The 17,650-nt window shown below is 39.8% G+C and overlaps 1 protein-coding gene across 1 annotated transcript; it reads right to left on the reverse strand.

Moving 5' to 3' along the window:
- Positions 1-2,087: 2,087 nt before the first annotated feature.
- On the reverse strand, positions 2,088-16,879 carry LOC139718210 (uncharacterized). Its single transcript, XM_071629689.1, has 10 exons — positions 16,811-16,879; positions 14,721-14,763; positions 12,681-12,795; positions 10,278-11,067; positions 9,821-9,942; positions 7,518-7,685; positions 5,956-6,338; positions 4,975-5,263; positions 3,295-3,758; positions 2,088-2,213 (listed from the first exon to the last, which is right to left on the reverse strand). Exons 1-10 carry the CDS (start codon positions 16,844-16,846, stop codon positions 2,098-2,100), a joined length of 2,526 nt encoding a protein of 841 aa, XP_071485790.1. The 5' UTR covers positions 16,847-16,879; the 3' UTR covers positions 2,088-2,097.
- Positions 16,880-17,650: the final 771 nt, after the last annotated feature.

A 17,650-nucleotide genomic window follows, 5' to 3' on the forward strand; every position in this document is an offset into this window, starting at 1 on the left:
AAAAAAAGAAAAAAAAACAGAGAAGAAGAAGAGCATGCAAAGATAGCATTAAAGCAGACTCTGGAGTACATGTAGGTTTAATGACGAGGACAATACTTGAAAATATTGCATCAGGTATATGTCAAAGTAGAGGCAAAGCAAAACACATCAACTGCAACCATGAAGATAGCAGACTCTGAGTAACACAGGGAAATTATCCACTATTTTGGTTCTACCCTGATCTGATGATAACCTGATGTCTTTTGATAGGTCTTTATATGTCTTTATGTGCAAAGGTGTCATGGGGAATATAACGGCAGTGATAACACTACATATGTTATTTTGTGGATTCACTGCTTTCAAAGTGCAGTGCAGTCAGCGTGCCAAAACAACCCCAGTGCATTGTGGGATAGAGTCGACCACATAATGTGCCAACCTTCCCAGGACCAAGGACATATACATCAACAGCACATGTCTCAATCATTCTTGTCACCACATAATATGACAACTTGGGTATTGCAATTAGCTGTAAGGCCACAACCGCTGGGGGCGCTATTTGAATTCCGCGGTCATAGTAACTTTGGATCCCCACATCCAATGACATGGTGCATTATGCCTCTTGCCGTTGAAAGTGAGAAGCATTGATGTATAGATATAATTAGATTGTAAAACTCATAGACAGAAGTAGCTGTAGTGACTGAGAAAATTTGCGAACAAATTTCACGGCGGGGATAAGAAACTTTGTTTTAAGTAGTCAATGAAAGTGCCTTCCACAGTGGTGTATTGACAGAGGAATACGTGCAACGACAGATGACAAGCATTTGACTCTTGCATGGCAAATGAAAGGAGTAGTAAAGGAATCTGTTTCAAGAAGACTAGTCCCACACAGGTCATTAGCAGATTACAAACACGGATATCTCAAGCCTTGGCTTTAAGCAAAAATGTGCAATCCCACAATCTGCAATCCTGAAAGCATTCAAGCTTGGAGCCCTGCACTGAATGCATGTTCTATAATCCTCCATTATGCTTTAACCCATTCCTTACAGGAACCTGGCATACTAGGTTCCCAAAATGTAGGCAAGACTGCCTGCATTCATGGCCTAAATTTGTTTATTTCTCTTATGCTTCCCAGAAAAATGGTTTAATTGAAAGATTAGAGTTTCTTCTATCACATCTGTTTTTGTCTTCTATGAAAACTGTGTGTATCGCAGTATTATTTGCCTTTTTTCTACTGTAGCGTGTGCTTGTTTCGCAATAAACTCATATGACGACATACGTAGCGATCAAGGCTGAGCTCAGTGGATTTTGGCTTTTGCTAACCCCATTCAGGTGCTTCTTTCGGATATAACTAAAGAGTTTGTGAGCCCATGAGCACACACTCTATTCATACCTAGCGCCCAATCGATATTTTCATCATTTGATGGTACATGTAGTTGACCATGGAAAGGGGATACGAGTACTGCTTGACCGCTCTCGCACAGGTGGATTACCAACCTGTCTGCTCACTGTCAACCTGCAAAAAGAATCTCGTTTGAGGTCATTGAAGGCTCATGAAGAATTGCAGGAGGAACGGGGTAACAGGAAGGCATTCTGGTACATAGATATGAGGACACTCCACATTTTCCATGAAAAGCAAAGGTCAGGATGCTTGTAGGAAGAATACAGAGGAGAATAAACGACATATCTATATTCCATTTCACTTCAATGGACAGCAAAACTGAATAAATTCATTTCAATTCTAAGAACAATGTAGACAAAGAAATCATAATATGATTTCTTTGTCTACATTATTCTTAGAATTGATTTGAAACACACAAGTGTTAAATTATCAATCCTACTTCTTCTGTGGCAGCAAACAAGTACTAGTGTATATCAAAATTCAAGTAAAATCAATTCAATGCTCCCTAGATCATCCATAGCCTGTGTATATAAACACATGCAGATTGATGTGGAGAAATTCATCATCCAACTCTTGCCACTCCACACTTAACCCGTTGAGAACAAAGCCCGAGTATACTTGGGCAGGTGTCTATGGAAAATACCTGTTGCAGCAAAAGCAGTCCATCCTCAACGGGTTTATCACCCCCAACCACCTCTCTCACTGTCATCACGCCCCCCTTACCTGCAGGGTTTGCTTGGGTGGATGTAGGGACAGTCACTGCCGTTCTTGCAGGCGGGCCAGAACTTACACCGCTCCCTGATCTCCTCTGCCACATCTTGGCCGTGGTCTTGGTCTGTGCAGAAAAATTGTTATTCATTTATTTATTCACTTATTTATTTATTTACTTAGTTATTTATTCATTCACTGTTTAATTAATTAATTCATTCATTCATTCATTCATTCATTCATTCATTCATTCATTCATTCATTCATTCATTCATTCATTCATTCATTCATTCATTCATTCATTCATTCATTCATTCATTCATTCATTCATTCATTCATTCATTCATTCATTCATTCATTCATTCATTCATTCATTCACTCATTCATTCACTCATTCATTCATTCATTCATTCATTCATTTTATCTATTTAGTTAGTTAGTTAGTTAATTTATTTTAGCAAAGCTAGCCCCATCAGCGGTTTATACACTGTTATTCTTGTGGCCCTGCAACAAAATAACAAAGTAACAATTAATTAAAAATATATAAACTAACAAATCAAGGACATCGTGTTGTACATAGCAATATATATAAACCATGGCAATGCTGTGTGTAAATAATGCAGAACAAGTCTTTGATGATAATAATACACAAATTCATCACAATACTTTAAGTAGGATGATACATTTTACACAAAGTAGGGATATCGAGTTGGCCCAATTCTACTCCGAGAGATATGTATGCTCTTATGAACGTTTGAATAGGTGCTACTGAGATCAAGACCATACCCTGAGACGATTCATGCTGTCATTTGACACTAATAGCTCGCATTTTCGAAATGATTCCACTTCAAAACTCTCTGCCCCCTGAGCCAATCAGAGGGTTGAGATGATTCAGTCAAATTCTTGAGAAATGATGAGATCATACTATGAGTCATATGGCATCTGTGTTTCCAAAAGCGCTTTGACCCTCGTGTAATTTGAACTGCCTGAACAAGGGCAAAATACATTACAGTCTGAAAGCATTGATTGTTTTGTGGATTGTATTTCTCATGAGTGATGGTATAGTGATAAGACTTTCCCAAGAAGACACTGCATTTGAGTATGTAGAACGCTCAAATGCACCATGGACCTATGGCAAAATATCCCATCTATCTTAATGATAAGCCATCACAAAACCAGCACCCAAAATTAAACACAGAGGCACAAACCTTCATCTGATTCCTGCAGGGAGAAAGTGACTGGCGCCACCTTGGGCTGAGGTGGGGTGTAGGTGGGGTCCTTGATCAGGTGCTGGGAGGGTTGGACCCTGCCCACGGTCACTTCTTTCTCGTAGATCGGATGATGCTTCTGCACCACCTGATGATAGCTGGGCAGGGGGGCGGTAGAGTCGTACACAAAGAAAGAGTCCTCCTCCTCCTCCACAGCTTCCATCTCCTCCAATTCGCCGGCCTCAATCTGCTCCAGGCTCGAGTTCAGCAGGTGCAACTTCAAGTCTGACGGCAGCAGCCTGGAGGATTGGAAAGGGGTCGCCGATGCCAGACGGGGGGTGCGCTCCGAGGACTCAAACGGAAAGGCCATCCCTTTCCTGCGACCCTCCAGGGTCACAATGAAGCGTGGATTCGTATCCTCCATGGGTGTTGGTAAGACAGGCGCGGCCTGTGGGGGCGATGTCCTTGAAGGAAGAGGGGAAGAAGGCCTTGAATCTTTAGGCATGTACACTAGTGACCTTTATACCTCAGTTTCCACAAGCATCAATATGAATTGGATTATGTCTCTTTGTTGGCTTATGAATGGACATTAGAAGGGGCATTGTTATACATAAAAGGCACTTTGATTTTAGCAGTCTTGTTTTGCAGCTCTCCACAAGGAGTATCAAAATGATTAGACTATGAGCATACTGCACCCTAGAAATTCAGTGTTAAGACTTAATAAGGACACATAGCATTTAGATAAATGGCCATCACAAATCAGCATATCAGCCAATGTGATGCACTTTGCGTGGAAGTCCTGGCACTAACCACCAGTGAATTGGGTTCACGTAGTTTTACCAAACACTACCTTGTTACAATACTCTGCATGTCAGACTTTCACATTGTTACAGCTAATCAATGAGATTTGTGTGACAGCCTATGGTTTGTTTGTTTGGTACTGTGTGTTTGCCTGTCTTATTTCATCTGGGGGAATTAATTGAGCCTAAACATGGCAGCTTTGCAAGTTATGGTTACTTCTCTGCATGGCAAATATTTGTTTGAGTGACACTTACATAGGGTTACAAACTATTTGTAGGATCGCGGGAAGACAAATGGAGTCAAATAAAGTCAGTGAGGATGTTAAAGGGATGGTATAGTATTGCTTAAGGTGAGAATTCAGCTTTTAACTATTCGCTAGACACTTAGAAACCCCTTAAGGAAAAGTTAAAAAGCATATGCTTCTAAGAGGTATTCAAAGTTTATTCGATGAAAATCAGTTTTGAAATGGCTAAGATATAAAGGTATGCATAAAATTTGAGCATGTCAGCAAACTGGTCTACATAAACGAATAGTTACAAATGTACATTCAGACGGTGATCCTTACCCTCAAGGATAAGCTAACTATGAGGATAAGTTCTATGGGGCACCAGATGTTGCACAATCGATTTCATTACGAAATCAGTCACTTCGTGCTGATGGAATGACTGATTTTGAGATGAAATGGCCATTACAAAATGACTGATTTTGTAACGAAACTGACCGTGTGACACTTGACGCCTCATAGAGCTTATCCTTGAAATCAACTTATCCTCGAGGTTAAGGATCACCATCTGAACGAAACTAATGACATTGATGCAATACCAGCGCAACACTCGTACTGAAGTCCAGAATATATGAATGCACTCATATTATTCTCACCTCTTTTGCATCACTGACAAGGTTTCAAACTGGATTGGCCGGACGATGGTGGTGGTCCTGGTATCACCAGTGGGTTCCTGTGGCACCCGTTTTTCCACCTCCTCCACCTCCACCTCCTCCACCTCCACCTCCTCCTCCATCTCCTCCTCCTCCTCCTCCTCCTCTGCTTCCTCCCTCCTCACTTCCTGCTCCACAAACTCTCCTTCCACTGCCAGAGGTAGCTCCTCTGAGACGTCAGCTTGCTCACTGGCTTCTATGATTTCCATGATCTGGCGCTCAGTTTCAAGCCCTGTACAGGAGAGATAATAAAAAATAGATAAATAACTAAATACATACATACTTTTATACTGTATACGCCATATATTTCGCGAGTCTAAATTTTCGCGAATCGGGAAATCCCACGTTTTCGCGAGTGGTTAAATTCGCGATCGTGGAGTCCTGTACTGAACGGAGAAATGTACACACGTACATCATATTCACATCGGGATCAGAGTCAATATTTTCGCGTGTCTTTAATTTCGCAAATAGAACCTGACTCGCGAAATTCCCAAAAATAAAAACCTCGCGAAATATACGGCGTATACAGTATATATACACACACACACAAACCACAAGTGTCTGTCTCAAAACCCACATAAAGTAGGCTTAACCAAATTTTCACTTTTCTACAGTTTCAAAATGAAAGCTCTAGGTTTTAAAAAGACGTATAACTGGGTAAAATTGAGCCATCCTAACCCATTCAAAGAGTGATTGAATTATAAAAAGAGTGCTAGGAAGTGCAGTTTCATAGAAAACAGAGAAAAGAGGATTAAAATCTTAGGGTCACTCAGGCATGCTGTGGAGAAGCATCAATGAAAATATGTTTTACTTCACAGTGAAAGGAGCACCTGTCTGAGAAAATATGGTACAGAAAAGCTGCAAATATCTTGATTTCAGTTTTCTTTTAAGTTGCCTGTGAGCATTTCAAAAATCAGTACCAACCTTCATCGTCATCATCATCTCTGACTGTTATCTCCTTCTCATCCTCCATTATGTCTGCCTCATCCTCCTTCTCCTCAACCTGCTGTTCCTCCGGCTGTTGCTCGATGACCTCCAACACGGATTCCCTTCTGCTGGCATCCTCCTTCTCGCTCTCCACCCGCTGATACTCGTGCGCGTCAAAGTTTCTCTCCTTAGCCTCCTTGAAGCGGGATCTGGACATTAGGCCGAGCGGCCGGACGGTCACTGCCACTTTCTCCTCCACCAGTTGCTTGGACTTGGCTTTGGCAGTGGACAGACCCGTGGCCCCAACAGCCCTGGAAAAGAGTTTCTTTTGTGAATTGGACGTTGCTATGCTGGAGTTATCTCTATCTGCTGGTATAGATCTGAAAGATCAAACAACAAAGCTGAGATTAAGTGACCCTGAGACAATGATTTCTGCTGTTTCACAATAATATACATCATTTACATTCACTTGTTCATCCTACACAACAACTCAGTATAAACTTGATACACAATCTGATCATGCAATTTTTAATTAAACAACCAACAATATAGAATGATACAAAAGACAAGCATACACATACATACATACACTAGTAACATACTTAACAAGCGAAATAAATAGCAAAACCTAGATATAAGAATTAATAAGAATAGAATAATGACGACTTGCATGCATAAAATTCTTGAGGAGGTAGTGTTGTTTTCACCTCACAAGTCTCTTTTTCAACTATACATAAATCTTCCATCTTTTCCCTTTTTCATCATAAAATCAAGAGCAATTTACATCTTTCTCTTCAAATTGTTGTAGCATTCTATCAATCTAGTAACGATAGTGGGGAATGAGATAGTGTCTCTTCATTATAAACCTAAACATGATTTTCAAACATTTTAATTCACAACATAGTGAATGAGATGCGACTTGATGACATCATCACGTCTTATTTGGGCACATGATTGCAATCAATATCATTATTCAGTAAAAACATATGGAACTATACAATTCCACAACCTCATCGTTTCATGGTCAAATTCTATGCAACTCCAAAGATTGTGTTTGCCTTGCTTCACTCTGGTCAGTACAGCCGACTTGCAGGCGATGTGGCATCGCACTTAAAGGTATTGTTTACCATTGGGAGCAGTAGTGTAAAAAAATTTCAAGTTATCACATTTGAAGCATGCACGTAGGTCAGTTGTGTCACAAAACACCCTACCACATAAAAATGTTGCAATAAAGCCTAAAACATAAGGAGATGTCACTATTTTTCTCAATAAACCATAACTGTAGATGGTTTATTCTAGAAACAATTTTATTACAACTACTGTTCACATTTCGCTTACTTAACAATAGTTAACACTGATTATACTGACTAAAATTTTTACATTGGTTGCTTTTTATCCCTAACTCACATTTTAGAACTATTTTGAAGCACTAAGGCTGGGGTTTTTGTTTCATCTGTAAATGGTAAATAGTGTCTTTAAACAGCTGAGTCAAAGACTGGCACTCAGCGTCAAAGACTGGCACTCAGCATCAAAGATGATGCAGAAGCACAGATCCTCACCTAGCTACAATCTTCATGGAACCAGACTGGCTGGCGGACCTGACGATCATCCTGACCGGTTCGGCAAACTGGCCTGCTGCGGGAAACACGCTGGTAGACTCTTGTGCCTGTGTCATTGCCTTCTTTAATAGTACGGTGCTGTTCTGCTTCGTCTTGGGCAGAGCTTGCCTGGCAAACCGAACATATTTTTGGAGTCATAAGAGGTGCAGCTAAATCTTTCATGATGGAAAGAAATGCATTCATAGCTAATTGTCTGTGTCAACATGGACAAGCAAGTATAAAAACGATCCAAAACTCACCATCCTTTGAGTACAACAATCGACCAGTCAACAGGAATACCAATCAGCATCTCATAATGGCCAACATGCCACATGAAGATAGTGTTCTCACCTCTATTTCTGATCATGATCAAACATATAAGGTAACAAATATGTACAAACTAGTATAATATATACTTTGAATAGTTGGGTGAAGGAATAGACATACAGTTAAACTCGCCTAAGTCGACATCGCATATGTCGAATAATCGCATAAGTCGATGATTTTAAAAAGTCCCGATTTTTCCCCATTGACTTACGTGTATTAATTCACTTACAAGTCGAATTTTGTAAGTCGAATACTCGCCTAAGTCGATGAAATTCCAAGAACACTTTCACGGAAAAACCATTAAATTCACTGTGCCTAAGTCGAATAAGATTTTATTGTGCAATAAATCACTGTCAAAATCACGAGACGCCAGTTTTTGTTTACATAAGAACTTGCCCGACCAGACAGGTGACAAAAAAAAATGATCTAAAGTATCAAAATTCAAAGTGATCGCATGCGATTGTTGAACTCTCTTCGTGTTTGGAGGTCCGCTGGTACAGCCCTGTCGCGCTAGCGCTAAGTACGTACAGCGACTGGGCTGTGTCTGTGCGTACAGCGACTGGGCTGTGTATAGTCTGTGTATGTTTGCAGTCTGCGCTGTGCAGTGGATGGATGAAGCTGCTGACCAGTTTTCAAAGCGGAAAGTAGGGGGAAAGTTACGGGCACGGGTAAATCAGAATTACACCTCTACACGCATTTCAAGCCACGGTATGGTAAACTGGAATCAATCACTGCTCAAATATCGTTCATATTCACTTCCCCAAGGTTTAACAAGGGTGTAATGTAATCGGACCTGTGCCAATACTAATGCACTGTCCATGCAAAGTTAGCCACGGCCCTGCCGGGCGACCCGTGCTGCGGCACACCTCTCCAGCTCTCAGCTCCAGAGTAGACAACATACATGTACATTTATACATAATGTACGTGTGCTGTTGTTAAGTCGATTTTTTTTCGACTTACGCACAAGTCGAAAATCGCCTAAGTCGATGCGTTTTGCTCAGTCCCGAGAAGATCGACTTATGCGAGTTTAACTGTATTTTGTGTTAAATCTAATGAAACTAATTAATGTGTTCATCATGATATATACATGTAAGCATGTCTTGCAGAGATCTGCAATTGAAGTGTTTTGATCAAAGAAACAAAGAAGGTGAGTTTGAACAATCAATTATGATGCGCTAATGTCAAAATCCTTTTTTCCCCCTTAATTCTCACATCTGTTCACTGGATGAAAAAAAAACAGACATAAATTTATGAAACAAAGAAACAAAGAAGGTGAGTTTGAACAATCAATTATGATGCGCTAATGTCAAAATCCTTTTTTCCCCCTTAATTCTCACATCTGTTCACTGGATGAAAAAAAAACAGACATAAATTTATGATGGTATTTAAAAAAATCAATGTTTATCACCTGTCAAGTATGTTATGAAATGTAACTTGTTTGAAACAATGAATACTTGCAGCACTAAACATAGGCAGACAGTTAGCTCTTTAGCAGGGCTGTCAACATTTACATACTGAAATCATGGAGATTTCAAATATGCAAATGAAATGATACCTGAGCACAACATGCACAGACCTCCCCCAACCTTTCTAACTGAAAAGTAGGGATGATTTGGCTCAAATGTAGGAAAAAAAAAGAGCAGTTCCCATAGGAGTGTGTGGTAAAATCATCAGGAAAATAAGAAATTCCTATCTAATGAAGAGCAAGGAATGGTTAAAATTCAGATTCTTTCCTTCAAATTCAGAATGGTTGGGAGGTCTGCATGCATCTCAATTGGTGAAAATACTTCTGAAATCATTCTTTTGTCAGGATATGACGAGATATGATATCAGAATTTTCAGGGAGATCTGGAAGACCTAGTACCTTGGGTCTATTAAACCTGGGCTGCCTTAATGCTCACAGGTACAGTGAAGCAACTCTGATCTACTGCACTCACCTCCTTCGAGGCTTGACCGTACTGGCCAGTCTCTTCACTGGTGGTTCATCATCGGAGTCTTCTTCATCATGTATCACCTGACCTATAACCGAGCCAGGCCCCTTTCGCTTTGTGGGTATGCCCTGCTCAACAAGCAAAACAAAGAAAGGAGAAAGCAGGAATTAAATCATTTTACTAGGAAAACAACTGGTGAATAAAATTCCACTTTACTCTAATCAGAACAAATAAATAGAGTACTATGAAAGAAAGTCATTTTTCTTTTCAAATTTATAATTTCTAGAATTCAATCATGTTGAATTGCTGATTTTTTTTCACCTTCACTGACATCTCACACAGAATAAACATGAGATTCAATATGGGGGAACAGTCAAAATTTGATTTGAAAGGAAAAGAAGAAAACCTTTCCCAGCTAAGAAATAGTATTTATGTAACGTCTGCTGAGTACACAGCTACTTACAGTAATTTTGACAACTGCTGACATATTCGACGATGATGGTCGGGGGTGCTCCTGTGCATTGCCTCTCTGCTTCATGGCAGGAATCCCAAGACGAGATTTGACCGGCCCCTTAGCGGGGACGGGGTTTTGACTCACCCTGCCTCTTGTGCCTAGAGTCACAATGACATTCTGATGAGGTTTATCGACTGACCGCGCAGCTGATACAATGACTGGTGATGCTTCACCTGCTGCTCTCTCAGGCGCTTTGCGTGGTACCTCTGAGGTCGGTTTTGCAGTTGAAGATTCTCGCTTGGCGGGCAGAGTCACAGACGCCGTTTCTGTGGTTTCAGCTGTGGCCCTCTTAACGGCATCATTTTTTTCAATTTCCTCTGCGAGAAAGTCATTTGTGTCCGGCACCAAGGAGATCACTGGCTCAGAAGATGGAAGCCTTTTCAGACTGGATGCAGGCTTCACGGCCGTAGCAGCAGCTGGCAACGATGCAGAGGGTTTCCCAGCATTATCTTGACTCTGAATTGAGGTCCCAGGTCCATCTTCACCCTCCACAACTTCTCTTGTAGCTTTTTCAGGAACCTCAACAGTTTTTTCACTGCTTTCATGCTTAGCTCCGCTGGAGTCATCCACTTCCTTGTCTTCCTTGCTGCTGCTTTCTTTGCTCCCGTCAGCAGAGTGTCTCCTTGTCTTTTCCTTCTTACTGTCTTTCTTTTTGCTCTTCTTTTTCTCTTTTGCCTTTTCCTTTTTGACCTTCTGTTCATCTCTGGCGGCCTGCAGCTTGGTCAGAACTCCCTGCAGCCTGAGACACACAGCAAAATGAAATATCAGACTTTACTCCATGCCTTCCGTGTACTTGCTTTGTTCACAGCAAAGGAGGTTTGTTAATCTGCAGCACAATATTCAATAACAATGGCATTATTACAACACAACAATACATCTGACAATGATATCCAAGGAATGTGGCAAATAGAGTCCTAAGAGAAGATGGTAACTGACAAAAGTGTGACTCGCCCAGTTGTTGTTCCTGACATAGCAGATTTTCAACAAGAAGTTGTATTTGCCTTCATATCATTTAATCTATATATTCAATATGCATACTTTTCTTAAACATCACTTTGAAATATCACTTATGTTATCCCTATATGAAATATTCAAGAAAGTGAATACAGAGAAATCCTACAAGTCCAAAAAATGACAATTTGCTTCACTTTGTATGATTGTTAATCACAATTTTGATTCCAACGCTCTGACAATGGTGACCCAATGCTATTCTTGTGAAATCTATGCATGCAACTGGCTATTGCCTGACATATTGGGAGAGGACTATCTCTTGTACATTACTTCCAATTTGCCAAGCCACTTTTGACTACTCCACTTCAGCCATACAATACTGCAAATTTTGCCATGTTCTGTTGCCTGTTGCATACATTATTAGACATGTACAAGATGCAGTTGTAGCACATAATTCTTTGAATAAATAATAATAATAATAAGGTCTTCTTTATCCAGGGTAGCCTCTTCAGTGTTGCCACTGTTCTACCAGAGGGCCCTGCCATTATTATTATCCTTGTGTTGCCAGGTACTCATTTATACACCTGGGTCAAGAGGGACATTGTGGGTAAAACAAACTTAGGTCCTCCGATCGGGAGTCGGGAGTCTTATCCACCATGCCACAGCACCCCCACTTAAATCTTGAAAAGCTGAGCGAGAACTGAAATAGTCTATCCAATCTTTCTACTTTTTTACGTTGCACAACTGAAGCAAATGCAACACAGCATGAACAGCACCGTTCACAAATTTCTGCAATAGAGAGGCTTAAGTGTACATGTACTGGTAAGCAAAGATTAAGAGTTAAAAAACCTGGCTGCTGCAGTTGTCTGTGCTTGCACTATCACAAACTAGCGTCACTGCCAAAAGTTTTAGCACAATTTGGCAGAGAGTTACGGCAGTGGATAGATCGACTATGCTTTCTTGTGGGGAGGTAGGTTTGTAGTCTACCTTCTACACATCCTGTCTGCCACCATTTGAACATGTGTCACTTCTCCATTTCATGCATGCTGCATGAGCTTTGATTAATTTGATTCATCAAAAAACAAACAAACAAACAAACACACACACACACACAAAAACTAGAATTGCTGCTGACATTCGCAGCCACTCCTCTGTTTTGATGTGCCCAATAACATGAAATACTGATGAAAAACAGATAACCATCATGTGCTGAAGCTGGCTGTGAGAATGTTATAGAGAAACAATTTTCAAACACCATCCCTAGCAGAGCTTGGCAACATTATGGTGTTGCCCAAAATACAAAGTACTCCATTCCACTTTAGCACATTGGGATTACAGTCATTTTGGTGGTGATTTGAGAATGCAATGACTTTTTAATATTTTCAAGATACGTAAACTTACCAGCCAGTGAATTTGTCAGTGTTGGCTCCCAAAAAAAGTGCAAGGTCATCCTTCATCTGTTCTTCTGTTTTCTTATTTGCAATCATCACCATGATGTAATCAGGCAGTTCTTCATCTACATCAACAGGTAGAAAATATATAGTTAGTCCATCATACGCGCACAATGATTGTATGCATGGAAGTTTCATGCAATTCTCCCAACATTAAATAGTCTTCTGATAGGGTCCTATCTTAAACTAGAAATGTCGCTACAGCGACTGGTTATACCCCCGCCAAACAACATTTCATAAGCTTTGGTCAAAACAACATTTCATAAGCTTTGGTCAAAAAACTGAGGAAGTAGTTAAATCCGCAAGATCTTTCCTTGATCTTCTGCCATTAATATGCCGTTACCATGGCAACGTACTTTCGGGTACTGTCGAAAAATGCGTCTTGCACATCTACAACCAAAGGCACACATCTGTACTAAGTTTCATGGAAATTGGGCAAAAACTGAGGAAGTAGTTTGCAACACAAAATTTTCCATCATTTTGGCTCATAATATGTGAGCTGTTACCATGGTAACATACTTTTTGTCACTGTCAAGAAATGTGTCATGCTGACCTATATCCTAAGACAAACATTCAATATGAATTCCATGAGAATTGGAAGAACACTGATGAAGCAGTTTTGCCATGAAGCATTTTGCCCTATATTTTACCAATAACATGCCGTTACCATGGCAACGCACTTTTTGCCACTGCAGAAATATGTGTCTTGCACATTAACATATTCAGATGAACATCTGTACCTAATTTCATAAAAATTGATCAAAAACTGTGGGAGGAGTTCGCGACGCAAGATTTGTACCCATTTTTGCCCATAATATGCCGTTACCATGGCAACGTACTTTTGAGTACTGTCAAAAAATACGTCTTGCACATCTACAACCCAAGGCACACATCTGTGCCAAGTTTTATGGGAATCGGTTGAAAACTGAGGAAGTAGTTCGCGACGCAAGATTTGCAACGGACCGACCGCTCGACCGCCCGACCGTCCGCTGATTCTTATATACCCCCTTCAAACTTCGTTTGGCGGGGGTATAAATATTGAAGAGGGGTATATGAGATTTGCATCTGTTACCCAGGATGATGCTGAAAAAAAGATGCACATATTGTATTTTGATCAAGAAAGGAGAATGCTATCTACAGTATCATATTACTCTCTAATGCATAATATGTCCAAGGAGAAAATTATTGTCTGTAAAAATTTGAGTATAACAGTCTGACATTTGAATAATAAAAAGAAATGTATACTATATTCATATTTAGTTACACTAATCATGTTAACTGTTAACTTGTTGGTTTGGCTTAGATTTTACCTCTAAGCAGACTAACAAATTAACTACAAACTATGCAGACATGAAATGAAGTTCAAAATGAAGTGAAAACAGTCCCTGTCATAATGGAGTGATCACTGTCATACCTATACAAATGTTGTAATGTTGTATAGCAGAGAAACAAATTGGACTCTGTATCATGTGCACATGGAAAACTGATCCTATAAAGAACAATCCACAACAAGCAATATCATGCAGTACTTTCTTGAAAACATTGATAGCCCTAGTTATTCCCAAAAGCGGTGGTCCATATACATGTATGTTACTCACACTTTGGGATTATGAGGAATACATTATCATCATTTCAATATCTTTCAAGAAGGCTTTCATTGTAGCTTATTTGACAAACTACCCAATAAACTGTGATCAGTTAAAGTCCCATTGTTCAGTGTTGTCAAAGCCAAAACAAGAAAAATGCATGAGATATACATCAGATTCATCCCGCAGTGTAGTTACACAATAGTATCATGCATCCTTTCTTATGAAAAATGATTACACCTTCCTTTGCAAATTTTGGGGTGACTTAAATTATTCACTGAGTGGATAACAAAATCCATAATCTATCAGAAAAGGCAGATTCCTTGCTGCTGAGAATGTAAGTTTCATTGGTATGTAGGTGATGAATGATAAAACAAATGAAATGCTTTTTAAAAGTAACTTACCAACATAGTTTCCCAGATCAATAAGTTTGGCCTTGATAGCCTCCTACAGTTGGCAAAGAGATAAAACAGAATACAAACTATGTAGATGTCTACAAAGTTGTTGCACTCATATTCACATTGTATATCAAGGAATAATGTACTCAAACTACACGTTATTTGTACACAGCACATACAGTAATTATACTCCAAAGCAACAAATTATCAAGTGAGTGATCAATGACTCACTGAAGGCTATGACAATTTGAATGTCAGCATGCCATTGAAAACTGTGGCTCTAAGTGGGCACTTCACAGGATCTTATACTCAACTGACTGTGCAGCATCACTGACCTAGTATATATATTCACTTAATTTGTGGGTAAATCATCATCTCTATCATCTTTTTATTCAAATATGTATTCAAAGAGTTATGAATAACTGATCATACAAGATAACATAAACATGAGTATTATTTACAGAACCACTGATCAGAAGAGTGTACCAGGTACTGCCAAGTGCCACATTAGCGCTTGTACTGGGTACGAAGAAAGAAGAAGAAGAAGAAGAAGAAGAAGAAGAAGAAGAAGAAGAAGAAGAAAACGAGGGAAAGAAGAAAAAAATGTTTGATTCCAAAGAATTAAAAACATGTAAATTCATCTTACCGGAAAAAAACATTACTACACAATTATCCACCTTTTAGTCCAGTAATCTGATCTACGTCAGTGTGTCTTTATTTACAATCAACAGGACAAAGTCATATATACACAGTTGTAATTTGACAAAGCTCAGGCTCAGCAAGGCCAAGAGTCACACTCGACACTGCAGGTGAGCCATATCACCAATGCAAAGCCAAATGACAAGGTTCAGATGGAGTTTCTATTTTAATAAAACAGATTTTTTTTTTTCTAGTCCTTCTTATACACTGAAAAAAAAAAATCATTGATTCGGAAATATTGTATAAATAAGAGATCTAGAACTATATTACTAGTGTTGAGGTCAGTTCAGGTTTTAGTATGTAGGGTTGGGGGTACCACGTATCGTCACCCTAAGGATCTGTAGCTTGTTTATTCTAAAAATATAATACAAATCCGCCTAATTCTTACCTCAAATATGCCATAAGTGGCATAAATACTGCAGTTTTGAATGTCGTGACCGTCTCGTTGATTATGAATCTCCGTTTTAAAATAGCGCAATTTTAGTGCATGCGTTCCGTTTTCTTCGCGCAGCTAAAAAGGGAACCTTGCGATCGGCAGCCCCTCTCCTCCATAGGTATACACGTGAATTTCACAGCATAGGTAATACACGTGAATTTCACAGGCCATAGGTAATACACGTGAATTTCACAGCCATGCGTCGTAACTGATCGGATGTGTAATTTTTAGCTTGGTTTGTTTGAGTTTGATTTTCGTTTCTTCGGTTTTATTGTTTTTATAGCTAATGACACTTAATCCCGCGCGTACTTTTTCGTTCTATACGCAAACAGCCATGATACGCAGGGTGTCGATGGGAAGGTGCCCTGTCGATAGGTGGTGCCCCAACCATACATGGGCTGAGCAATGGTGGGACGTGGGGGTGTTTCACAAAGTCAGAGAATTAAGAAATTGACTTTTAAAAGTTAAAATCTAATCATCACGTCGGTAGGCCTACACCGGTACCTAATCATGGTAGGTCTACGCCACTACTGCACACTAGGGCTACTCACTAGTAGTGGACACTAGTACGTAGTATACCGTAGTTATGGGTAAACTCTACTAAAGTGCGCACAGTACAATTTTAGTACTGTGCCGCTGACTTTACGCTAGGCCGAGTATGGTACTTTTATTTAATGTTTCCAAAATTCACTTGAAATTGTTAGCAAATAATAGACAAATTCATTTGTAACGCTCTGCCATCTAACATAGATCTAAATTATATTTACATTGTTGTATCTAACGTCCACACACTTTGTATATTTTGTACAGGGTCTGTCAATGTGATGAAGGGAAACTCTCGAATTTGAGGACAACGCGATTCACATGCTATGGGACCGAGGCTAGATTAGGTTCTGTTTCTGGTTTTTCTGCAGTGAAAGCAATGACTGTTCAGTAAATACCAAAGCCATCCAAAACTTACCCTTATTTTCTGGCTGATTGCTTTGCCCATTTCCATAATGACCGGTAATCAGACTTACGTAAATGACCGATATATTGATACTAGAGTTCTAGATGAAGATCGAAGCATCTCTCTGCCCTGGGATGTCAAGATCGACGTGCGTCCGTCGTCGTCGCGTCGGGTCGCCGCGCCGTCGGGTCGCATCAAAATCGTCGATACGATGTTGTGCGCAATTATCGTTGTAGATTTTTGATTGATGTAGCGCCTTTTTTACATTACCGGTATAAGATATCTCCGTGTTACGATTTTATAAGGTTTTACAGGGTTTCAGTGTAGTAATTTGTTACTGAAACATGTTATGCTGTTTATAAACTTGAGATTGTTACCATGTTCTTGTGTTAAAACAAAGTTTTGAACAATGAAGAAACTTGAAACTTAAATAGAGGTGGCGCAAAGTACGATCGAGGATTTTTGCTCACTATGGCGAGATGAAAGTGGATTGGTAGGAAGATCGAACAAGTCTCATCGTTATGTCAGAAGAAGGATAGTATCCATTTACACTGTTTCATTTATAGGCCTAGCTAGGTATTTTTCCATTATAGCTGTCTTTAATTGAAATTGAAATACAAAATGTATACATTGTAAAAATCTTCGTTGACTATCACTTTTAAAAATGCAAAGTTCTGACACTTCAATGTGGACGGGGGGACTTTTCCCCTCCCATATCACACCTCCCCTGCTCGGTGATCGGTATATGCTCCCTTGCTCTCCCGAAGATTGAACAGCAAGTGCGTTCTTGCCCCCCCCCCCCCCTCCCCCACCCAGCTCGTTATTTGGACGTTTTGTCAAAACATTTTCAGA

Source organism: Diadema antillarum, unplaced genomic scaffold, assembly GCF_040938485.1.
Source record: "Diadema antillarum isolate AM-2024a unplaced genomic scaffold, OU_Dant_1.0 scf00000091, whole genome shotgun sequence".
Taxonomy (NCBI): Eukaryota; Metazoa; Echinodermata; class Echinoidea; order Diadematoida; family Diadematidae; genus Diadema; species Diadema antillarum.